We start from the raw sequence: 25,877 nt of genomic DNA on the forward strand, positions 1-25,877 counted from the left end.
ATATCAGGAAGGGACATGACATGGAGGGGGGACAGTGCAGCAAAAATGGGAAAAAAGATAAGACCACACTTCATGCGGAGGAACAAGGTGATTAAAGCCTTGGGAACTGCTAAACTATGAAGGTAGAAGGGTCTGCTTATTTGCAAAGGACCCCAGCTACACGAGCATTATCCTAGCCTGGCCAAAACTGGCTAGCACCTGTCTTGCTTCCCAAGGACACACAGGGAATCCAGCCATAATACGCAATAACATATTATGTCATCTCAGGCAGAGATTGGTCCTTTACACATTCAGGGCCTCCCGCATGCTCTAGGTCCAGTGTTTCTGGAAAATATGGCAACTCAAAAAGCAAATTCAGGGGACCTGTTTACAGCCCTTAACACTCAATAAACACTACATATGTATAATTTCTAGAAATTATTTCAGTTAAAAATACATTCCTATTCTAAACGGTTTAGAAGCAAGTAGAAGAAGCTAGCTACTTTTCATTACAAAAGCTATAAAGATATTAAGAAAGATAATCTACATAAAAGGTTTTGTGTTAGGTGGGGGAATCATAATTCAAAATAAATAAAATATTATTTTCTAAATGGTATATATTTGGGATAACTATATAAGTCATATCGCCATAGTCATGAGTGCAGGGATCAAATTAAGCAAAGTGTTGACAGAAGACACCTAATTCAACTGAACAGAAAGAAATCCAGGTATCTGGGTCAGTAAGGAACACTACTCATTATGTCTTCTGGTCCAAAACCTTCCATGCTGTCAAAGACCTAAGAAGGATCACATTAATCACTGAAGCTTTAATATTTTTCTTCTTTGTTGGGAGTTCAAAGTCATGGCAAAAACCCCATATCAAGTTCCATTTTCAGTTGTCATAGGTCCTTTGGCTTCCACTTTGTCTTTCCTATTACTCTCACATGCCTTTTTCAGTCTGTGGCTTTTTCACTGTGGCACAAGGAGGCCTACTTAACAGAGATATGACACTTACTATTAGAACACAATGTATAAATTATTAATTAACTTGAGGGCCAGATATATAGCAGGTGAATTACAAAGCAATTTAGTGAGGTCTTTAGTCACTAGAACATCCTAATTGTGCTAACCTACTTAGATAAAACAATCTCAACAGTTTTATCATCATCATTTATATTCTTTAAGAAATAGTAAATGACATATATCTATATAAATATATATGCATATCTACATACAGATTTATGCCATAAATATATTTTTGATTAAAATTCACCACATAAAACAATGGAAATTTTTAAAAGAAAAACAACTTTCTTGATATTTTAAAATGAAACTCAAGAAGCATATTTGTACCACTTAACTAGAAACTGGCACAACACTATATATCTGTAGACATGCTTTGCTATGGATAATCAAACATTTTCTCTCTGTCTCTGTATTTCTTTCTGTGTATGTGTGTGTATAAAAAACAAGAACCTCCAAACTTTTCTTATTTTTTCATAATAATTAGGAGGTGGTAATAAGCTAGCACCTGCCTAGATCTAAAGGGAAAAATGAGCTAATTAACTTCAAAAAAAAAAAAACAACAAAAAACAAAGCATACTGACCTTTAATCCCTCCAATTCATTCTCCAGCTGTTTAGAATACTGTTCACTCCGTTCACGCAGTTTCCTGTCCTTAGATGCCTCTGCTACCGCAGATTCTACATGGACCTCCAGCTTAAAAAGAAAACCAACAGCAAGTTTTCATTTTTACGATTCTGAAATAAAAATAATGTATTTCTCCATATGTGGACAATATTTGTTAGAAAGAAAACCCAAATATCCAAATCTTCACTAAATAACCATGATGGAACTAGAAGAGGTTTATGCCTAGGTCAGTAATGATTTTTCATATGTGAAAAAATATATAGTAAGAGAGAGATGTGTAACTTCAAATTATCTGAAAAAGGAGCTTCCATTGTCACTCCACATCCACTAGAGAATCAGCCTGACTACTAACCTCTTTTTTGGCTCTTTCTGTTTTGCGCAGTTCTTGCCTTAAGCTTTCAACCTTTTGCATCACCAATTCCATCTCCTCTTCCTTATCTCGGACTTGGCGAGCAAGTTTCTGTTTCTGGGAGTGCAAGTCTGTCAGCCGCTCATTCATCTCCGAAAACTCTTGCATAGCCAGTTTCCGCTGGCTGTGTGCGTCTTTCAGTTCTTTAGTTTGAGATTTTAATCGCTCACTAGACTCGATTAGTTCCTACAGTTTTATAAAAAGAATACAAGTTACCAATTCAGAAAATTAGAGGTCAAACATGGCCTTCAACGTGGCCATCACTGGAGTCAGGGGGAGCCACTTGTGCAAATCCAAGGACAAAAACGAAAGAGATGAATTGTTCAATGAAACTAAAAAAAGCTTTTAACCAGACTGTCTTATGTATAGTCTTAGTTCCTGGGGGTAAGTCTGCTATGCAACAGTGAATAAATTACTTAAACTTTTGGAAGTATGTTTTTATATTATAGAGAGATGGGAAAGATACGTAAAAAATAACCCAGTCAGAGAAGGACCAGTAGATATGTAGATGAGGAGGAGGGGTATTAGCAGTATATTTGAGAAGGGGTATAAATAGTTTGGAGAGGCTTCATGATTATCTGTAAAATGTCTTCCTAACTCAGCTTAAAAACTATACAAAAAGCTTGAATATTTTTAAGGTTACTTAACTTTGTGGCTTAAGCTTTTTTTTTTTTTTGTTATCAGCTTTCTTATATTAATGATACATGACATCAGTAATACAATATTATGATGTTATATATCAAAGGTGATATTAATATCACCTTTATTCACAAGGCTAACATGAGAACTATTAAAGTCACTAAAATCTGGAAAATCTGGGGGAAAGACCCTGTATAAAGATAAATATCAGAATACTTTCCCTGGTAACTGAATTTGGTTATCACCACATATCCTAACTATACATAAAGATTAACTGCCACTACAGGTATCTAGGTGGTGAAATGCATAAAGTATCTGGCCTGGAGTCAAGAAAACCTGTTCAAACGTGGCCTCAGAAACATAATAGACAAGTGACTCTAGGCATGTCACGTAAACTCTTATTGCATCATTTTTCTCATCTGCACAATGAGGATAATAATAGTACCTACTTCCTGGATTTTTTTTTTAAGGATAAAGTGACAAATTTGTAAAGTGCTTTGCAAGCCGTAAAGTGTTATGTAAATATTAGCTATTAATTACTGTTATTACATTACTGAATAATTCTGAATTTACAAACTACTATTGTGAAGTTTAAAGTTACAGTTCTGGCCTTGAAGTCTACACTGTAACTAGATAAAACGCCTACTTCAAGAAGATTTACAACAGACCTAAAATGATATAAAACACTTTGAAATATATACTAAGTAGCAGTGAAAACACACTGAATTAATGCAGAACAAGGTTGATAGTTCTTTTTTGATAACAAATGGCTTTTTTTTTACACATACTGTTCACAATTAAAATTTTTTTTTTAAGTTTCACATCTTTTTAGAAAAGAAATTTGGTCTGAGCACAACATATGTGCTTTGGCATACATACAAATATACTCATGGGCCGTATATTTTTCTATCTATGTCACCTTCAATCTGTGTCTATGAAATCAATCTTTTATGTACATAAAGTAAACAACAACCCATAAACTAAACTCTAAAGAACTTATTCATATCTCAGAATAATAATCATTCAAAAGTTATCTTGAAATTTCAGTTTAAGTTGTTTCTACCCTAAACAGCAAAGAAAAAAATCTTCTTCAAAACAGCTATCACATTCTAGGAGCTAGCTCCCAGTTAGTATTATATTGTAATATGCAAGTTATATTGTTCTGTGAGAAGTCCTCCAAATGGTTTGCAGTACAGTCAAAATCAAGCCTAATTTTTTTTTAAAGGAAGAAATGGGAGCAAACTATGTCATGGAAAGTATATTAATTAGAAAAAGCAAGTTCCTTATTATGGCGCTTATTATGATGCTAAGGCTTTGAAATAATGACAATTTTGCTTCTCCCAGGGAATAACTTTACCTTTGCATAAATGTGGAAGTGTTACATAAAGTATACAAGGTGTTCCAAAAGTTTGGACACATAGGCAATTGATGGCAACATGGAGTTAGTGTATCAAGATCACGTGAATCTTGCAAAGCGCATCAACCTTTGCATCACAAATTAATTGAAGATGTTATTTGTTAATAGTCCAATTAAATAAAATGTTGAAAATTTCATTCATGGGTGGAGCCAAGATGGCGGCTGGAAAGCAGGGAATAGCGTGAGCTCCCCGCTGAGTCCCTCCAAAAACCTATAAAAATGGCTCTGAACCAATTCTAGAATTGCACAACCCAAAAAATAGAAGAGGCAAGCAGGGATCCAGCCCAGGACAGCCTGGATGGTTGCTGGGCAAGGTCTATCGCGCACAGAGCTGGGAGCAGAGCGGAGCAGAGCCCAGCGTGGGCCGTGCAGACCAACCAGACCAGGAGCCGGGCAGGGAGGGCCCTAGCGCCCCGAATCAGTGACCTGCAGCAGTTACCAGACTTCTCAACCCACTAACACCAAAGACAACAGAGAAGGTTAGTGGGAAAAGCTGCTGGGGACAGGGTGATAGAGTTTGTGGTTCAGCCACCACCCCGGAGGCAGTTGGGGCAGCTATAGAATTAAAGCTGCAGTTGCTTCCGGCCCCAGGCCCACCTGGTGGGAGGAATTAAGTGGAGGATAAGAGCAGGAGTACACAGCCTGCTGAAGACCTAAGTCCACTCCGGGTTGGGGGTTCCTGGGGAAGGAGAAGTGCTGGTGTGGCAGAGGTGGTGCATCCCCTCAAGCTTGGAACAAAGTACTCTTTGCTCTACAAGCAGTCAAAGCCCGCTGAAAAACTCAAGGGTCAGGTAAGTTGGCTGGGAACATGGCCAGGCAGCGAAAACGCACACAGATTCAGTCTCAGACTTTGGAATCTTTCTTTGGTGACAAAGAAGACCAAAACATACAGACAGAAGTCAACAAACTCAAAGAGCCTACAACAAAAGCCTCCAAGAAAAACATGAACTGGTCTCAGACCATGGAAGAGCTCAAAAAGGATTTGGAAAAGCAAGTTAGAGAAGTAGAGGAAGAATTGGGAAGAGAAATGAGAAGGATGCGAGAAAACCATGAAAAACAAGTCAATGACTTGCTAAAGGAGACCCAAAAAAATACTGAAAAATATACTGAAGAAGACAACACCTTACAAAATAGACTAACTCAAATGGCAAAAGAGCTCCAAGAAGCCAATGAGGAGAAGAATGCCTTGAAAGGCAGAATTAGCCAAATGGAAAAGGAGTTCCAAAAGACCACTGAAGAAAATACTACCTTAAAAATTAGACTGGAGCAAGTGGAAGCTAGTGGCTTTATGAGAAATCAAGATATTATAAAACAGACCAAGGGAATGAATAAGTGGAAGACAATGTGAAATATCTCATTGGAAAAACCACTGACCTGGAAAATAGATCCAGGAGAGATAATTTAAAAATTATTGGACTACCTGAAAGCCATGATCAAAGAGCCTAGATATCATCTTTCAAGAAATTATCAAGGAGAACTGCCCTGATATTCTAGAGCCACAGGGAAAAATAGAAATTGAAAGAATCCATCGATCGCCTCCTCAAATAGATCCCCAAAAGAAATCTCCTAGGAATATTGTCGCCAAATTCCAGAGCTCCCAGATCAAGGAGAAAATACTGCATGCAGCCAGAAAGAAACAATTTGAGTATTGTGGAAACACAATCAGAATAACCCAAGATCTAGCAGCTTCCACATTAAGAGATCAAAGGGCTTGGAATACGATATTCTGGAGGTCAATGGAGCTAGGATTAAAACAAAGAATCACCTACCCAGCAAAACTGAGTATCATGCTCCAAGCCAAAATATGGATTTTCAATAAAATAGAGGACTTTCAAGCTTTCTCAGTGAAAAGATGAGAGCTGAATAGAAAATTTGACTTTCAAAAACAAGAATCAAGAGAAGCATGAAAAGGTAATCAAGAAAAAGAACAAGAAAAAGAAATCGCAAGGGACTTACTAAAGTTGAACTGTTTGGTTACATTCCTACATGGAAAGATGATGTGTATGATTCATGAGACCTCAGTATTAGGGTAGCTGAAGGGAATATGCATATCTATCTATCTATCTACATATATATATATATATATATATATATATATGTGTGTGTGTGTGTGTATGTATGTATATATATATGTGTGTGTGTGTATAGGTATGTGTGTGTGTGTATATATGTATACACACACACACACACACACACACACATATATATGCATAGAGAGAGAGAGAGAGAGAGAGCGCACACAGGGTGAGTTGAAGATGAAGGGATGATTTCTAAAAGAAATAAAATCAAATTAAGGGATGAGAAAGGAATATATTGAGAGAGGGAGAAAGGGAGAGATAAAATGGGGTAAATTATCTCACATAAAAGTGGCAAGAAAAAGCAGTTCTGTAGGAAGAGAAAGAAGGCAGGTGAGGGGGAATGCGTAAATCTTGCTCTCATCGGATTTGACCTGAGGAGGGAATACCATACATGTTCAACTGGGTATCTTACCCCACAGGAAAGAAGGAGGAAGAAGATAAAAAAGGGGGGAATGATAGAAGGGAGGGCAGATAGGGAGAGGAGGTAATCAAAAACAAACCCTTTTGAAAAAGGACAGGGTCAAGGAAGAAAATTCAATAAAGGGGGATAGGTTAGGAAGGAGCAAAATATAGTTAGTCTTTCACAACATGAGTATTGTGGAAGGGTTTTACATAATGATAAGCATGTGGCCTATGTTGAATTGCTTGACTTCTTGGGGAGGGTGAGTGGGAAGGGGAGAGGGGAGAGAATTTGGAACTCAAAGTTTTTAAAAACAGATGTTCAAAAACAAAAAAAAATGTTTTTGCGTGCAACTAGAAAATAAGATACACAGGCAATGGGGTGCCGAAATTTATCTTGCCCTACAAGAAAGGAGGGGAAAAGGGGATGGGAGGGGAGCGGGGTGACAGAAGGGAGGGCTGACTGGGGAACAGGGCAACCAGAATATATGCCATCTTGGAGTGGTGGGGAGGGTAGAAATGGGGAGAAAATTTGTAATTCAAACACTTCTGAAAATCAATGCTGAAAACTAAATATATTAAATAAATAAAATTAAAAAAAGAAAATTTCATTCATTTCATTTCTTGAAAATATGCATTTTTGTCTATATGTCCAAATTTTAGGAACACCCTGTATGTGGAAAAAAGGATCTAGGGCAACCCAGCTGAAACATGTTCTAAAAAAACTGTCAAATCGATAATTTAGAATTAAGAATAAACTAAATCCTCTGAATAAACTATTTCTATTTTTTTAAATTAAATATTTTATTTCCCCCCAATTACACAAAAAACAATTTTTAACATTCATTTTTAATAAATTTTGAGTTCCAAATTTTCTTCCTCCCTTCTTCCCCTCCTCCCTCATTGATATAGTTTACAAATATGCAGTTATGCAAAACAAATATCGAGATTAGTCATATTGTGAAAGAAAACACAGACAAAAATAAGAAAAAAAACAAGAAAGAAAATTTTAAAAGTTATGCTTCGATCTGCATTCAGAGTTCATGAGCTCTCTCTCAGGAGGGGGTTGGCATTTTTCATTATAAGTCCTTTGGAACTGTCTTGGATCATTGCATTGCTGAGAATAGCAGAGGTATTCACAGTTGGTCCTGGCACAATATTGCCATTACTGCATATGATGTTCTCGTGATTCTGCTCATTTCACTTTACATCAGTTCATGTAAATCTTTCCAGGTTTTTCGGAGAGCATCTTGTCCATCATTTCTTATGGCATAATAATATTACATCTACCCCATCTTCTGCTCCACTGCAGAAGCTCTTTTATGCCTCTTTTTTGTGTGTATACTCATTCTACCTCTCCATTTCCCCTTCTCCCAGTACATCCCTATTTCTCCCCTTTTAATTTTATTTTTTCAGACATCATCTTACCATAGTCAAATCAAACCCATGCCCTCTTGTCTATGTAGACTCCTAATAGCCCTAATAATGAAAAGTTTATTAGGAGTTACATATATCATCTTCCTACGTAGGAATGTAAACAGTTTAATCTTATTGAAGCCCTCTTGACTTCTTTTTCCTGTTTGCCTTTTCATGCTTCTCTTGAGTCTTATATTTGAAAGTCAAATTTTATATTCAGCTCTGCTCTTTTCATCAGGAATGCTTGAAAATGATCTATTTCATTAAATACCCATATTTTCCCTTAGAGAATAATACTCAGTTTTGCTGGGTAGGTGATTCTTGGTTGTAATCCTAGCTTCCTTGCCCTCCAGAATATCTCAGATACTTTAACTCAGAAGCTGCTAAATCTCGTGTTACCTTGAGTGTGGCTCCATATTATTTCAATTGTTTCTTTCTGGTTGCTTGCAATGTTTTCTCCTTTAGTTCTGGAATTTGACTGTAATATTGTTGGGAGTTGTAATTTTCGGATTGGTGGATTCTTTTAATTTCCATTTTGCTGTCTGGTTCTAAAATATCAGAGCAGTTTTCTTTGATAATCTCTTGAAAGATGATATACAGGTACTTCTTTTGATCATGGCTTTCAGGTAGTACAATAATTTGGTGGTTTTTTTTTTCATTTTAAAATAGTATCTTATTTCCCCCCCGCAATTACCTATTAAGAAAAATGTTAGCATTCATTTTTACAAGACTTTGAGTTCCAAATTTTTCTCCCTCTATCCGTCCCCTTCCCTCTTGTAAAAATGGTGGGCAGTTTGGTATAGTTTATATATATGCTGTCATGTAAAACATATTTCTATATTCATCACAGTTGTGGAAGAAGAAATAGATCAAAAAGGAAAAAATGGGAAAGAATAAAGTAAGTGGAAAAAATATGCTTCGATCTGTATACAGAGTCGCTCAGTTATTTATTTGGATATGTATAGCATTTTCCTTTGTGAGTCCTTTGTACTTCTCTTGGATCATTGTGTTACTGAGAAAAGCTGCATCATTCATAGTTGATCATCACAGGATATTACTGACACAGTGTACAATGTTTTCTGGTTCTGCTCATTTCACTTTGTATCAGTTTGTACAAGTCTTTCCAAGTTTTTCTGAAATCTGCCTGTTCATCATTTTTCATTGCACAATAGTATTCCATCACATTTATATATCACAGCTTGTTCATTTCCCCAATTGATGGCATCCTTTCAATCTCCAATATTTTGCCACCACAAATAAGGCTGCTATCAATATTTTTGCACATATAAGTGTGCATAATCCCTTTTTAATGATCTCTCTGGGAAACATACCTAGCATGGTACAGCTAGATCAAAGGGTATGCACAGTTTGGTTGCCCTTTGGGCATTGTTCCATATTTCTCTCCAGAATGGTTAGATCAGTTCAGTTTTCAACTACAGCAATAGTGCATTAGTGTTATAATTTTCCCACATCCTCTCCAGCATTTATAATTGTCCTTTTTTGTCATATTAACCAATTTGATTGGTGTGGGATGTTATTTCAAAGTTGTTTTAATTTGCATTTCTCTAATCAAAATTAATTTAGAGCACTTCTTCATATGCCTATAGACATCTTTGATTTCTTCATCTGAAAACTGCCTGTTCATAATCTTTCAGCATTTCTCAACTGGGGAATGGCTTGTATTCTCATAAATTAAACTCAGTTCTCTATATATTTGAGAAATGAGGCCTTTATCAGAGATACTTACTGTAAAGATTGTTTCCCAGCTTTCTGCTTTCCTTCTAATCTTGTTTGCTTTGGTTTTGTTTGCATAAAAGCTTTTCAATTCTCTGTGTTCAAAATTATCTATTCTACATATCATAATTCTCTCAATCACTTGTTTAGTCACAAATTCTTCCTCTTCCCATAAATGTAACAGGTATATTATTCCTTGATCTTCTAATTCGATTGCTTCATTGTCTATGGTACCTTAGCAAGATGTAGTTTCCTTCCTTATCTCCTTTAATTAGGTCTAATTTTGCTTCTACTTTGTCTAACTAAGATCAGGATTGGAGCCCCTGCTTTATTTACTTATAGCTAAAGCATAACAGGTTCCGCTCCAGCCCCTTATCTTTACTCCGTGTATATCTCTGTGCTTCCGTGTGTGTCTTGTAAGCAACATTTTGTAGGATTCTGGTTTTTGATTCAGTCTGCTATCTGCTTCCGTTTTATGGGAGAGTTCATCCCATTTACACTTATGATTATTATCAGTGTATTTCCCTCCACCCTATTCTTCCTGTTTACCCTCTCTTTCCTTTCACCCTTTCCCACCTCACCAGTGTTTTCCTTTTGTCTACCACCTCTCCTGATCTGCCCTCCCTTCTCTCAGTCCCCACCACTCCTCCTTTACTTAATGTCCTGCCCTCCTAATTCCATGTCTGGTAAAATAGATTTCAATATTGAACTGTGTACGTTATTCCTTTTTTGAGCCAATGCTGATGACAGTAAGGTTCAAGCAATGCCCATCACTGACCTGCCCCCCATCTTTCCCCCTCCACTGTAATAGGTCTTTCTCACCTCTTCATGTGAGATAATTTACCCCATTCTACCTCTCCCTTCCTTTTGTATCCAGTGTATTCATCTTTCTCAGCCCTTAATTTTTTATGTCATTCCCTCAAATTTACCTTATACTCATACCCTCTATGTATATTCTTTCTATCTCTACTGTTAGTGATATAATTTTTAAGAGTTATAAGCATCATCTTCCTGTGTAGGGATGTAAACAGTTTAGCTCTATTGAATCCCTTTTGTTTTCTTTTCCCTTTTTATCTGTTTATGCTTCTCTTGGGTCTTGATACTGGATGTCAAATTTTTGTTTTTTTCTGGTCTTCCCCTTATGAAGGCTTGAAATCCTTCTATTTCATTGAATCAACATATTTACCCTTGATGTGCTATGCTTAATTTTGTCAGGTAAGTGATTCTGAGTTGTAGTCCTAGCACCCTTGCTGCCTGGAATATTATGTTCCATGACCTCTGATCATTCAGTGTTGCAGTTGCCAAGTCCTGTTTTTTTCCTTAACATGACAGTTCTGAAATTTGGCTATAATGTTCCTTGGGTTATTCATTTTGGGATCTCTTTCCTAAGGTGATTGGTGGATTCTTTTAATACCTATTTTGCCCTATGGTTCTAGAACATCAGGGCAGTTTTCCTTGATATTTTCTTGAAAGATGTTTTGATTATGGCTTTCGGGTAGTGTGATGATTCTGATATTGTCTCTCCTGCATGTATTTTCCAGGTCAGTTGTTTTTCCCCATGAAGTATTTCTTCCAATTTCTTCTTTTGAGTTTGTTTGATTGATTCATGATGTCTCATAGAGTTATTAGCTTCTGCTTGCCCAATTCTAATTTTTTGGGGGGTGGCAGGGCAATTAGGGTTAAGTGACTTGCCCAAGGTCACACAGCTAGTACATGTGTCAAGTGTCTGAGGCCACATTTGAACTCAGGTCTTCCTGACTCCAGAGCCAGTGCTCTACTCACTGCGCCACCTAGCTGCTCCCCAATTCTAATTTTTAAGGTGTTATTTTCGTCAATTAGCTTTTGTACTTTCTTTTCCATTTGGCCAAAAGTACTCTTTAAGGAGTTGTTCTCTTCAGTAGATTTTTGTATCTCCTTTTCCATTTGTAGAATTCTGCTTTTTTAGGGAGTTCTTATCTTGAGTGAATTTTTATACAATTTTTGCCATTTGGTCAATTCTGTTCTTCCCATCAGTGGATTTTGGTGCCTCTTTTACCATTTGGCTTATTTGTTTCTTTTTAAGGTTTTTAAGGTACCATTTTCTGCACTATTTTTTTGGTGCCTCCTTTACCAAGCTGTTAACTTTTCCCCAGATTTTCTTATATCACTCTCTCATTTCTTTTCCAAATTTTTCCACTACCTATCTGTAATGGTAATTTAAATTTGAAGATTTTTCCCACTCATTATTAGGCCCGTGTGACCTGCTTACATCATAGGAAGCCTCCTGGTGCAAGGAGCTTGCTGAGAGGAAAAGGAAAGTGTGCCACAGGAAATACTCAGACAGCAGTTAAAACTGAAGGAGAGAGCAGATGCAGGTGAGCTAGCTGTGCTGTGAGTGTGTTTGTGGGAAGGCCCCAGCAGGGGAGCGGAAGGCTAATGGGATGGCGAGGGTCCATGCTGTGATGTTGTGTTGTAAGTTCCTTGATGTTATGATAAAGTGGGCTTACTGGTTTGGGGAGTTGGTTGCTGCTTGGATGGGTTAAACTTATTGATTATGGGATTTGGTCTTCTAGTGTCTGAATAAATATTTTACTTCTTCTATCTTTTATATGGAGAGTCTCTCATATTTTATGATACAGAACTACATAGGCATATTCATAATTATCATCGATGTTGTGTTTATTGCCTTGTTGATATACTCTCTTATTTCACTTTTAAAATTCTTTTTGAGTTCTTCCAGGAATTTTTTGGGCCTGAGACCAATTCACATTTTTTCTTTGAAGCTCTGGGTGTGCAAGTTTTGAATTTGTTATCTTCTGAGTTTCTGTTTGGATCTTCACTTTTACCATAGTAATTTTCTATCATCAGGTTCTGTTTGGTGTTACTTGTTCATTTTTCTAGCCTATTTCTTGACTTTCAACTTTATATGTTGAAGTTGGGCTCTGCTCCCAGGGTGGAAGGGGCACTGTCCCAAACTTTAGGTTTTTTATTTTTATTTTTTTAATTTCTTTTTTTTTTTTGAAGGGGAAAGGCAGGGTAATTGGGGTTAAGTGACTTGCTACTTTCGGTTTTTTATGTAGATGTTTTCAGTTCTGGGGTGGAGGGGAAGAGGGGTGGCTTTAAATTTTCAGTTCTTCCAGGGTAGTATGATCTAAGAAGAAGTGTGTTTACTATCCTCCTGGCCTATGAATAACCACAAGCACTCTTTTCTTTCTTTCATTTTCAATTCATGGAAAAGTAAGCACTTCTATAACACAGTACAATAAAAAAGATGACAGCACATGAAACTGCAAATCTACAATATATAACTTGCTATTCTCTCCAAATAAACAACAAAGTTATCATGTAAATTTCTACCCTCCTGCCCTCCAAGATAGGACCATTAGATACAAATGCAAAAGCACTCTTCTGCCCTGGAACTGTTACCAGGCTCTCCCAGTCCCTTGCAGCTGCAAGTTCTGGTTTGCTAGAGCTCCTCCTCACCCTTAGACTGTACCCAGATCTCAGTATGGATAGTGCAACAGAGTTTTGCACCCAATGCCAGCAAAGATACCCCCAATCTCCTTCTGACCAACAGTCTGACCCCTTACTGTTTGTGGGCTGAGAGTCACTGCTGCTGCCACCAATTCAGTTGCCCCCTGAGGCCTGCTACTTGTTTGCTGAGAGCCAGCCTACGCTAGCACAGCCTGTGCTGTACTGCACTCCTCCACTCATTCTCACCCCATTGAAAAAAACCTTCCCTGCTGATCTTCTGAGTTGTCTTGGGGTGGACAATTGTTTCACCTCATCCTTTTGTGGCTTCCACCACTACAGAATTTGTATTGAGGCATTATTTAAAGTTGTTTGAAGTGGAAATTGGGAGAGCTCAGGTGAGTCACTGCTTTTTTTCTGCCATCTTGGTTCTGCCCCCAAACAAATACTTTTCTAAATAGTTTTGCTATATTCCAAAACTCTTTTGCTTTGTCATGTAAATTATTATTTTTTAAATATACTTGGAAATTTTAAAAAGAGAATATGAAATGTTCTTTATATTTTAGCTTAAATGCTATTTTAAATGATAAATGAGTTTCACTGGCGATTTTAGAAATTCATTTCCAAATGTACTTATGTTGTTTTTGGGGAAGAAGGATACAACATACGATATTTTAAATATGCATTGCATTTGAAAAGTCAGCAAAAATATATTAAAAGGATATTAAATTACAACACTTTTAAAGTACTTTCAGGTCAGAAAATTATAAAGAAATTTTATTTTGATTTCTCTTGATTTTTTCTATCCAACACACTTATTTAAGTGCTTAGAGTATACAATCTAATTTTCAAGACAATAAGGAATTCCAGAATAAAAAGAACATTAGCAAATGCAGAGGTGTATGCAAAATAGAATACCTTGGCTATTGCAGAATATGTAAATATTCTACATAGAATATGTAAAAGAGCAGTATGAGATAAAGCTGGACTGGAGGCTTAGGTCCATACTATACCTTCTATCAGAGGCTTAGACTTTTTTTGGTTAAGCTGTGAGTAGTTGCTGAAGCAGGGCAGTAGAGATGTGAAATAGTTTAAATATGTTATCTGAAAAAGTTGGAGAATTCAGAAAGATATGAAAACAGAATCTTGTTTTTTTTTACCTTATTCAGGTCTTCTCTTTCTTGCTTTAGCATTTTTATTTGTTTCTCTGAAGCCTTGATTTGTCTAGAAGCATCATCTAGTTCTCGCCTCACAGAACTAGCTTCTTCCAATTGTTGTTCTAGATGATCAGAATCTAAAATGAAAGATATTGTTCCCTTTATAAACAGCACAATGTAATTATTCACAAAGATTAAAGATTTTAAAATTTTTGTACATTTTATTTTAAACTTAAATGCAAAATAAGAAAAGGAAAAAAAAGTGTTGCGATGTGCACATCAGAACACACAAAAGGATTCAATAAATTTCCATATAATATATAAATACAAAAATACATATTGTGTTGAGAGCTGTCCATCTTTTCTTTGCTTCAAGTTTTCTTTTGTTCTCTGCTGTGCACTTTTTACTTTGTTCTTTTTTCCCCCTTCCTCCCTATCCCTGAAGGCTACAATTAAGTACAGGTGTGTGTATATAAAAAATACACATATGCACACACATACACATATACCTACATATATAGACATATACACATATAAATATGCATATACCTATACATACATACACTTACACATACATATATTGAGATATCAATAATTATACTCATTTATAGTCACATATATGTATATACATCTATGTAAGACTGTAGTACACTTATTTGTCCTGTTTCTGAGGATGAACAACCTCTTCTTTCATAAGTCCAAGTCTTCCCATATCTTTCCAAATCCACCAATACATCATTTCCTACACCACAGCAATATTCCAAATTTATAACATCTAGTTCAGGGATGGGAAACCTTTGGCCTCGAGGCCACAGGTGGCCCTCTAGGACCTCAAGCACAGCCCTTTGGCTGAATCCAAACTTTACAAAACAAATCCCCTTAATAAAAGGATTTGTTCTGTAAAATTTGGACTCAGTCAAAAGGCTGCACCCAATGACCTAGAAGTCCTTATGTGGCTTTGAGGCCACAGGTTCTCCACCCCCGGAAAGTTTTAAATAGTCCAAATCAATGCTGATGAATATGGCTAACACATAGTATAGTTTTCCTATTTTTCTCTTTTGATTAAATCTATTTTAGCCTTAACTTTGGGATCATGATTTCCACACCTGCTACTTTTTCCCTAACAAATTCTATGCCTGATCTTTATTTTATGTGTATTATCCCTCCTTACTTCTACCTGCAACCTTGCCCTCCTATTACTTAACCTACCCCCTTCAAGGATCCCTCCCTTATTCCTCCCATTCCCATTAATCTGAACACCCTTCTATACTCCCCTTTAAATTACTCCTTCATTCTCCCCTCTAAAGATCCCTCCCTTATCCTCTCCCCCCTCCTTATCCCCTTCGTGTTTCATTTCTTTCTGAATTTAGAAGACTTTTATGCTTTTCTAGATATATATGTATTGTTTCCTCTTGAACCCATTCCCGATGAAGGTTTCCAGAACTAACAGCCCTCCTCTCCCATTTAATTCCTCTGTGTCAGTTCTCCCTTTTGCACCTCATTTAAGATAATTACTATTTTCAGCTGTCCCCAAACAGTTTTACTTTTTAAAATCATATCATACTCGGGTCTACCCCAATCTTTCTTATGAACTACCCAATTACTAATAGCAATTTTAGATATATGTTTTACATTTCCTCACAAAAAAGGTAAACAGTTTGTCCTTTTTGAGTGCCTTGTAATTAGTCTTTGGTATGCATCTTATATTTCTCTTGGCTTTGGTATGTCAAATCTTCTATTAAGATCATTTTTTAAAAAAACAAAATCTTAGAAGTCTGACAATTCATTAAATGCAATTGTTTTTTCATTCAGGATTATGCTTAGCTTTATTGGGGCTGATATTTTCAGCTGGAATACCAGTTGTTTTGCTTTTCGATATATAGTGCTCTATGTCCTGTGGGCCTTAAGTATGTCCATTGCTAGGTCTTAACGTGATTCTAAATTGTGGTGCCGCCATATGTAAATTTTTATCTTGTTGCTCATAATATTTTCTCCTTGAGCCGAGGTTTTGGAATATGGCTATGATATTCCTATGGGTTTTCCTCATAGGATTTCTTTCAGGTGGTGATCAGTGAATTTTTTCTATTTCTAGCTTCCTCTCTTGTTCTAATGTTTCAGGACAATTTTCTTTTGTTATTTCTTGTATTATTGTATCAAGAGTGTTTTATTGATTGTAGCTTTCAGCTAGTCTAATTATTCTCATGTTTTCTCTTCTTGATCTGTTCTCCAGATCATCTGTTTTTCTTATGTTTTATATTCTCTTCTATTTTTTTCATATTCTGTATTTTGTTTTATTATTTTTTGGTCTCTTATGACTTTGCTGGCTTCCCCTTGTCCAATTCTGATTTTCAAGGAGTCATTTTCTTCCTTAAGACTCTGGATCTCCTTTTCTAATTGGTTGACTTTCTTTTCATACTCTTCTTGTTTTTCTTGGATTGTTCCTTTTTTTTTTTTTAAGCTTTTCCTCAATCTCTCTCATTTGATTTTTAAAGTTTTTCTTAAGTTCTTCAATGAATTCTTTTTGGACAGGTGACCATTTGACTTTATTCTTTGGGGTAGAATAGGGTTTCTTTGCTTTAGTATCTTCCTCTGAAGATGAACCCTAGTCTTCTCTATTCCCCTAGCAACTTTCTATTGCTGAATTCTTTCTCTTTTGCCTGCTCTTTTTTTTTTAAAATTTTTGTAATTGTCTCTAGTTCTGGGGCCTAGGAGATGGTGCTTCTGGCCTCAGATCCTTCAATTCTCCTCTCTGGCCTGAAACAGAAACCAAGACCTCTAGTCGTCAATAATTGCCCACAGCCAGCCCTGTCCCTGCCCCAATGCTTCTGCACTCACTGGACATGTATTAGTTCCTTCTTTCCCAGGGCCACATCTCTGCAGCCCAGTTGGGTCTGGTGTTTCCTGTCAGCAGATGTTCCCTCAATCTTCCCCAGCTCAGATGCCCAACTTCCCTCACTGTCCTAAGGGTGAAAGTTTCTGTAGTTGGAGCCAAGGCTGTCTTCCAACCCAGCTAACCCCAGGGTTCATCACTTGTTATTTAAGTGGCTATATGCATCCTGGGATCTTTCTTCAGATCTTCTCCAACTACCCTAGGAGGACCACTATTCTGCCCCTACTCTTATTTATTTTTACCACTCTATGTTCGCTCTAAGATATTTTATCTAGTTTGTGGAGGACATCTGGAGAGCTTGGAATTTTCTAACCTACTCCACCATCTTCCCAAAATCCTCTCTTAAAATTTCTTCATTTAAAGGAAATGCTGAAGTCAGACAATGGGATATCACCTGAAATTACATGATAAATAAAATGTTTATTATTTCATTGTTAAATAACATAGCAACATAGCTTTAAGGTATAAATAAAAAATATGGTTTAAATATGAAGAACACTGAATTTAGAGTAAGAGGACATAGGCTGAAATCTTGGTACAAGTCCTTTGACTTCTCCATACCTCAGTTCTCTTATCTGCAAAAGGAGAGAATAGGCCCAGATAATATCGTAAGATCCCTTCCATTTCCAAACCACAGGTATAAAGTCACTAAATATTAGGATTTAGTATACTGTTAAGAACAAAACGTTAAGTGCTTCTTAAAAACTGAAAATCCATCAACCAAGAAAAGGTTCTGTTCTTTAGAGTTGGTAATAAGTACTTCCATACACATAGCAAATGGATCTATTTATTTAATTAAATTCAATAAACATTTATTATGTGAAAGGTCTGAGCAAGGTGCTAGGGATAGAAAGACAAACAAACAAAACAAACCAGTTATTGACCTTAACAACCATATATTCTACTGGAGGATAGAATATACAAATAGTAAGTAATCACAAGGAAGGAAGGAAATAAGCATGTATTAAGCAATTATAATGTGCCAGGCACTATGCTAATCACTAGTGATTAAAATATAAGCAAGAAAGAAAGAGTCCCTGTACTCAAAGGGCTTATATTTTAATGGGGGAAAACAACACACAAAAAGTTAAAAAGGGGCATGGAGTTGGGAGAGGAAGGTACCTGGCACGGGAACATGGTTTTGAAATCCAGAAAGTCAGTAACAGGGCCAGGATGAGAATGAAGCTATCTCACCTTGGCCCTTCCACAGAATGGAGGATGCAGGAAAAACTCATTAATGGGAGGATGATGGACCTTGTGGAGACATAGTCCAGTGTGAGCAAACCACAGGGGGTAGTTCCTGAGTAAGGATGCCTCAGGCACTGAAGAAAGTACCAGATAATGAGGAAGGAGGGAGCAGTACCAATTAAGAGAGGTGAAGAAATAGTTCCCATAGAATGTGGCAGTGAAATTAGCCTTAAAAAAGGCTAAGAATTCTAAGATGTAGAAATGAAGAGGTAATATTTTACAGCTCTAGAGAAGGAATACTGAATTTGCGGAAGAGCAAATTGAAAATGAGTAATGTGAAATAAGTCTAAAAAGGTATGCTCAAGCAAATTATAAAGGGCTTTAAATGCCAAGCTGAGGAGTCTATATTTTATCTAGAGACAATAGAAAGCTATTGAAGATTCTTGAGCAGAGAATTGCTAATTAGAGTTAGACCTACAGGTCTAACTTCCCTTAGGAAAATGATTTCAGCAGTTGTACAATGGCTGAATTAGAAGGGGGAGAGGGAAATCAAGTTGAAATGGTCTAGATGACAAAAGTGATAAAGGCTGCAGCTATCAACAGGGAGAGAAAGGCACAAATGCAAGAGGTGTGTAAGTATATTGACAAGATTTAACAACTAATTATATATTACCATGTGTGTCTAACAGAGAGAAGGGGAAGAGGGGAAAAGAGAGAAGGAATAGAGAAGAAAGAGAAAGGGGAGAGAACGTATAGGGAAGGGAGAGCAGGAGAGTCTAGCAAGTAATTAGTTATGCAGGAATGGAAGTCAGAAAAGAGATGTACAACAAATATACAGATTTTTGGAGTCATCAGAACAGATCTGATAATTGAATACATGAGAGTCCAGATCACTGAGAGGTATGGAGAGAGAAAAGAAGGCTCAAGTGATGATACTAACAATTAATTTACAGATTTAGAGTTTAATCAATTAAACTAACGAAGGGACTACATAAAAAAATTCATTTAGAGGAGCAAAAGGGCTAGAATTTCAAAGTAAGCAATGGAAAAAAGTAGGAATGATGAGTAAATCAATATTTTGGATGTAAGCAAACATTAGAAATAACTGGACTTAGTAGCCCAGTTTTTGATACCCCAAGAACATAACCTATTTGGGGGGGGCCTTCCCATTCAATAAGAAATGCTGGGAAAACTAGAAGGCAATTTGGCAAAAAAGAGATTTAGAATAGCATTTCAGAACATATGTCACATATGTCGAAACAGATATGTGGCCTAAATATGAAAAGAAACTTAATTTTTTAAAAAACAAAGGAAGATAAAAGGAGTTACTTCTTACAACTATGGCTAAGCAGGAGAATTCTTAACTGAACATCAGAAATGATCACAAAAACATATTGAGATGATACATATTTGCCCCACATACCACAATATGTTCAAAAAGAATGTTAAAGGTCATGCCATTAAAAATTATAAGAGAATTAGACCATTTACTTTTCAGAGCTATGGCTAAGGAGATAATTCTTAACAAAAACAAGGCACAGAGGCAATAACAAAAAATAGGAGTTAATAGTTTTAGGGTATTTTTGGGGTGAGCCAGGGGTGTTTTTTATTTAACATGTTTACACCAACATTTGTGATGCAAATTAATCTATAGTTACCTTTCTTTCTACATAGCTTGAGTTTGGGAACTATAGCAGTCTAAAACAATGAGTTTGGTAATGAGACATACATATATACATATAAGCACATTTACTATTTAGATTTAACATTTAGTCTTTACCATTATGTTTACTTACACTACAATAATCTAAACCCAATCTCTCTACCCTTCAAATCCTTCTCTCTTGGTCTTGTCCCATCCTAACCTAGAGTTGCAGTTTATTATTAATTTTTTTGTTTATTTTACCCTTCCTTTATCTAGGTGAGATAAGCATGCTAATTAATCCTCCCTACCGCACAACTGCCTGATTCTGTCTTCTATTTTAGTGTATTAATTTGTAATATTCCTTTCCAATGAAAATCATTTTTATGATTCCCCCTTTTTAGTCTACAGCACTAGGCCAGTTCCTACTCTTTTTCTTTTATCATTACTTATTCCTTTTGATGTCATGTCACTGGGTTTTTTAGAGGGGAATTTTGGGACTTTCTATTTGTATTTTTTGTTGCAGTAAGGGGAGAGCTGCCCTATAAAACCTCTCACTCCACCATCTTCAACGGAAACTTCTTTTCTAATCCCTTATCCTTCATATACCTTGAGAACAGTGTCATCTCTAGCAAAGATCTCTGTATGTAATTGGTTTAATCCACTTGCTTTTCCAATCTTTGTTTTCTTCAGTGAGATTTCTACTCCCTTAAAATATGTATCTTGGACTGTGATGTTAAAGGTCAAAATATGGTGTCTCCACTTATCTCAGTGGTAAAAAGTCTGTGGTAAAAAATCTTTTATAGGTGTTCCTCCTCTTTTGTCTATTGTTTTGATACTTAAACGACTGTAGGCTGATTTTGCTTAGGAGCAACCAATCAATTAGCAAGCATTTATTAAGCACTTATTATATAGAAGGCACTGTGCTAAGTGCTGAGGATACAAAAATACGAAGAAGAAAATAGTCACAGCCCCCAAGGAGCTTTTAATGGGGAGAAAACATCACACACACATTTTTTTCTTTCATATTTTATTTATATACAAATATGTATATACAGACAGAGAAAGAGAGATCAGCTAGGTAGGAGGAAAACCAGGAGAGAATGTTGTCCTGAAAACCTAGAGAGAATAGAGTATCAAGAAGGAGATCAACACTGTCAGAGGCTGCAGAGCGGTCAAGGATAATGAGGACTGAAAAAAGCTATTAGATTTGGCATAAGATCATAAATAACTTTGGGTGGAGTGATAATGTTAGAAGCCAGAATTTCAGGGGTTAAGAAGAGAGTGACAGGAGAGACAGTGGAGACACCTATTATAGATAGTGTTTTCCAGGAGTTTATCTACAAAGGGCAGAAGAGATATAGGACAATAGTTAGTAGACATTGAAGGAACAAGTCATGATTTTTTTCATGATGAGGAGACCAGGAAAGTTTGTAGGCCACAGAAAATGAGCCAATAGAGAAGAGGATATTGAAATTAAGAGTGGGGATGACAGAGGAGGCAATCTACTGGAAAAGATGGGATGGAATGAGATTGCTTAAACAAGTAGTGGGGTTAGCCTTGGTAAGGAATAAGTCACTTCATCATATGAAATAGGGATGAAAGAGGAGAATGTGGCAAGAAGTACCTGAATGAGAAAGATGAGAAAGAGAGGACAAAAGGGAGTTCATAGCAAATGGCCGCATTTTTTTTTCCTGTGCAATATGAGGCAATGATCTCAGCCGAGAGAGAAGGGAGGGAGGGAGCCATGGGAGACTTGCAGAGAGATGAAAAGGTTCAGAAGAGCTGCTGTGGAGAGTGGGATAGTGAGTTGATAAGAGAGGTATAACAGAATTGTCTATCCTCAGCGAGGGCCCAGTTGAGGTTATGAAACATAAATTTGTAGTGGACCCTGATGGAACAGTTGAGAAATGTTCTCTACCTTTTTTCTGCAGCACATGTGTAGGCATGAAGTTAAAAAATGGTGGGAGTGATCCAAGGCTGAAGTTTGGCTAGACATAATTGGTCATATAAACTGGCTTGGGATTCAAGAAAGGACAATGTAAAGTTGACCTGGTTCATGAAGAAGTCAAGATGAAGAGAAGAGGAGAGAATGCGGAGGAGACAGCCTGGGAGAGAACTGAGGGGTCAACGGATAGGAAGTCATGGTGAGGATGAAAGGCAAGGTTATATAAAGGAAGGCAGTGGTAGAGGTGAAAAGTCAAAAGTTTATGGTCGGATAAGAGAATTCTGGAATGAAGGCGGTACATTTGTCGATGATGGCAAGAACAATGGTATGATCATCTTTGTGTGTGGCTGAGATGGGTGGAGGAGTAGCTCATGGAAGGGAGTAGGCTGAGGATCTGAGTGGTGAGAGTATTGACAGAGAATCAATATGTATGCTGAAGTCCCCTACTATAAAGGCAGGAATTGAGGAGGAGCCAAATAATCAACTCATTGAGGAAGAAAGAGGAGTGACCTAGGGATCTATAGACAATAGCTACTAAGATATTGATTGGGTGACAGATAGGAATACTATGAACCTTAAAGGAAGAGAGGTGAAGGAGAAAGGGGTAAAACCCAGAAGTGGTAATGGGGAGCAGGGAGTATTCCAATTTTTCTGCCTTGATCATGAGTGCAGGTGAAGGCAGTACTGGAAAGGGTGGCCAGGGAGGTGGTTATCAAAGGAAAGCCAGTTTTCAATAGGAGATAGTAAGATGGAAGGATCCACAAATATCCAAGAGCAATGTTTTAAATAGCACCATATGAGAGACTCATAACCTTCAAGCTACATGCAATGAAAAACTTTCAAAATATAGAAAACTAGTGGAATAAATAAAAATTCTTAAGAACAAAGAGGAGTACATATATCATCCCTGTCCTTGTATATGAAATGAAGTCATTTCAAAGATGCTTTAAGTGAGCTTACAGTCCAGTGCTTTTATTCAATTACAATAAGCAGTCATTTTATCTAACTGTACAATGGTACAGGTCTGTGTATGATTTTTTTTTAAAACAAAAGGATAGTGACTTGTTCCTGAACCATTTTTATTCAAACTCAAGCTAGATAAAAACAATAATACTGCCAGCAGTATTTTTTACATACATCTTGGACTAGAAAAATAGATCACAATGGATATGAAAAGAATCCAAATAAAAACTCATATAATATTACATAATATACTATCTCCTCCCCCAACACAGTTATCACAATTCTCTGTCAAGAAAGAAGAATGATAGATTTTCTCATACTGCATGATAAACACGTTTAAAATTTATAGAACTATTTCCTCAATAGACAAACACAACTTTACAGAAAAATAATACATGCTACTGAGTGGACTTGTCAAATGTAACTGATATTGTTTTATACTAAATCAAGCTTATAAAACTCGTGGATCTCAATACCCTCCAGGGATAATATCCACACAAAATCAAATAAATATGAACATCAAACAAAAACCTAAATATGTTTATAAAAATTAAGAGATTCATGAAAATAATACAAGACTAGGCCACTGCTAAAGAAATTAAAAGAAAGCTCATTCTTAAGGAGTCAGATATATAGATCAATGCATATTTTGCAAAGGAATGGTAGAAATGTTTCAACAATTGAACACTCCCCCAATTACACAAAAGAAGTTGGTTATTCTTTATCAACAAAGAGATGAGAAATTCTCATACCACAAATACAAATCCACTTGGAAATTCAATAAATAAAATACAAAAGAATTTAAGCATTATTACAGAAAAAACTATGAACCACACTCACAGAACATTTTTTTCTGTTGTTTTTCTGTTGTGTCTGACTCTTTGTGCCCCCATTTGGGGTTTTTTGGCAAAGATAATGGAGCAGTTTGCTGTTTCCTTCTCCAGCTCATTTTGAAGATAAGGAAACTGAGGCAAACAGGGTTAAGTGACTTGCCCAGGGTTACATAGCTAATAAGTGTCTAAGGCTAGATTTGAACTCAGGAAGATGAGTCTTTCTGATTTCAGTCCTGGTATTCTATCCATTGAGCCACCTAGCTACCCTATTAATGTAACAATGATCCACAAAGACTGAAAGACACTTCAATTACAGGTTGCTACACCAAATATTCAATATGTAAACAACTATACACAAGAAAGTGATATCCAGGATAAATTGGAGATAAACAACAAGGGGTACACTCTAACATTAAGTAGAATTGGGAAAGGTTTTGTGTATCAGATAGAATTTTAGCTGAGATTTGAAGCCAGGAGGCAAAGATGAGGAAAGAGAGCATTCCAAATGTGAGGGTTAGCCAATGAAAACATACCCAGTAGGAACATGGGAGTGTCTTGTGCAAGGAATAGCAAAGAGGCCAGTGTCAGTGGGCTGAAGAATATATTGAGAGGCTATTTCAATAAGTGAGGTGTGAGGCAAAGAGAGCCTACACCACAGGGGTGGCAGTGGCAAAGGAGAAAAGAGGTTATACTGTCTAGTGTATTACCTTTTCTTTTTTCTCTTAAGAGAACTGAAATATAAGAAAGCTTCTCCCAGGTTAACTGTTTTTTTTTCTTTTATATTTGATAAAGGCTGACTTGAGTTGTTTTATTTTTATTCTGTTTTTAATGCAGCACAAAGTTACACTGGTGTTCTTTATTGTTTAGTATAAAAGCATTCTAAATTTTAGCAGAGATACAATTACGCTTTTAATTAGCTACTGCTGTGGAACCAATAAAAAGTCTTAATAAAATAGTTTTACTGAACCATACACGCTAGATAGTGTTGAAGCTGAATGACAAACTTCAGATACCAACTATTTGACTGCGTTTTCTTTTTAAAGTAACAAGACTATGTGGACAACCAATATCACATAATTATTCTAACAGATGGAGAAAAGGCTTTTGATGAAATAACAACACTCATTACTATTAAAAACATAAGAAAGCTTAAAATGATAAGTAATATCTATCCAAAACAAGAGCAAGCATTATGCCTAATAAGATCAAGGAAGAAGCAAAGATGTCCATTATTGCCACTGTTACTCAATATTGTATTAGAAATGCTAGCTATAATAATAAGATGAGAAAAGGAAACTGGAGGAATAAAATAGGCAATGAGGAAACAAAACTATCATTCTTTGCAGATGATATAACGGAATGCTTAGAGAACCCTAGATTTAGCAAAGTTGCAGGGTATAAAATAAACCCATATAAATCATCAGCACTTCCATACACTACAAACAAAACTCATCAAGGAGAGATAGAGATATTCCCTTTAAATAACTACAGACAATACAAAATACTCAGGAGTCTACCTGCCAAGACAAAGTCAGGGAATATATGAACACTATTATAAGACACTCTTCGCACAAAGAGATATAAACAACTGGAAAAATATTAATTATTCATTGGTAGGTTGAGCCAATATAATAAAATGACAATTCTATCTAAATTAATTTACTTATTCAATGCCATATCAATCAAACTTTATACAGCTAGAAAAAAAAATAACGAAATGCACCTGGAAAAACAAAAAGTCAAGAATATCAAGGAAATCAATGAGAAAGAAATGCAAAGGAAGGAGGCCTAGCAGTATCAGATATCAAACTATATTACAAAGTGGTAATCATGAAAACAATCTGTTACAGGCTAAGAAATTCAGTGGTGGATCAGTGAAAGAGATTAGGTACAAGATGCACAGAAGTAAATGACTACAACAATCTAGTGTTTGATAAAACCAAAGATCCAAACTTTTGGGGCAAGAACTCACTATCTGAGTTCAAAACTGCTGGGAAAACTGGAAAGTAGTTTGGAAGAAGGGCAGAGACCTATGTCTCAGTTATCTTTAATCTCTCCGTCTCCTGGCTGTTTCCTTATTGCCTAC

General features: G+C 36.4%; 1 protein-coding gene across 8 annotated transcripts in view; it reads right to left on the bottom strand.

The window, feature by feature from the left end:
- The window catches only part of CDC42BPA (CDC42 binding protein kinase alpha), a 426,736-nt gene that overhangs the window by 104,957 nt on the left and 295,902 nt on the right, over positions 1–25,877 (bottom strand). For all 8 annotated transcript variants that reach the window (XM_036754912.1, XM_036754907.1, XM_036754911.1 and 5 more), the window contains exons 12-14: positions 14,331–14,464; positions 1,981–2,223; positions 1,587–1,697 (exon numbers count right to left, since the gene is read on the bottom strand). In XM_036754912.1, coding sequence (XP_036610807.1) covers positions 1,587–1,697; positions 1,981–2,223; positions 14,331–14,464 — 488 coding nt within the window. The remainder of the gene's footprint in view (positions 1–1,586; positions 1,698–1,980; positions 2,224–14,330; positions 14,465–25,877) is intronic.

This window comes from Trichosurus vulpecula, chromosome 4 (assembly GCF_011100635.1).
Source record: "Trichosurus vulpecula isolate mTriVul1 chromosome 4, mTriVul1.pri, whole genome shotgun sequence".
In the NCBI taxonomy this organism is placed as follows: Eukaryota; Metazoa; Chordata; class Mammalia; order Diprotodontia; family Phalangeridae; genus Trichosurus; species Trichosurus vulpecula.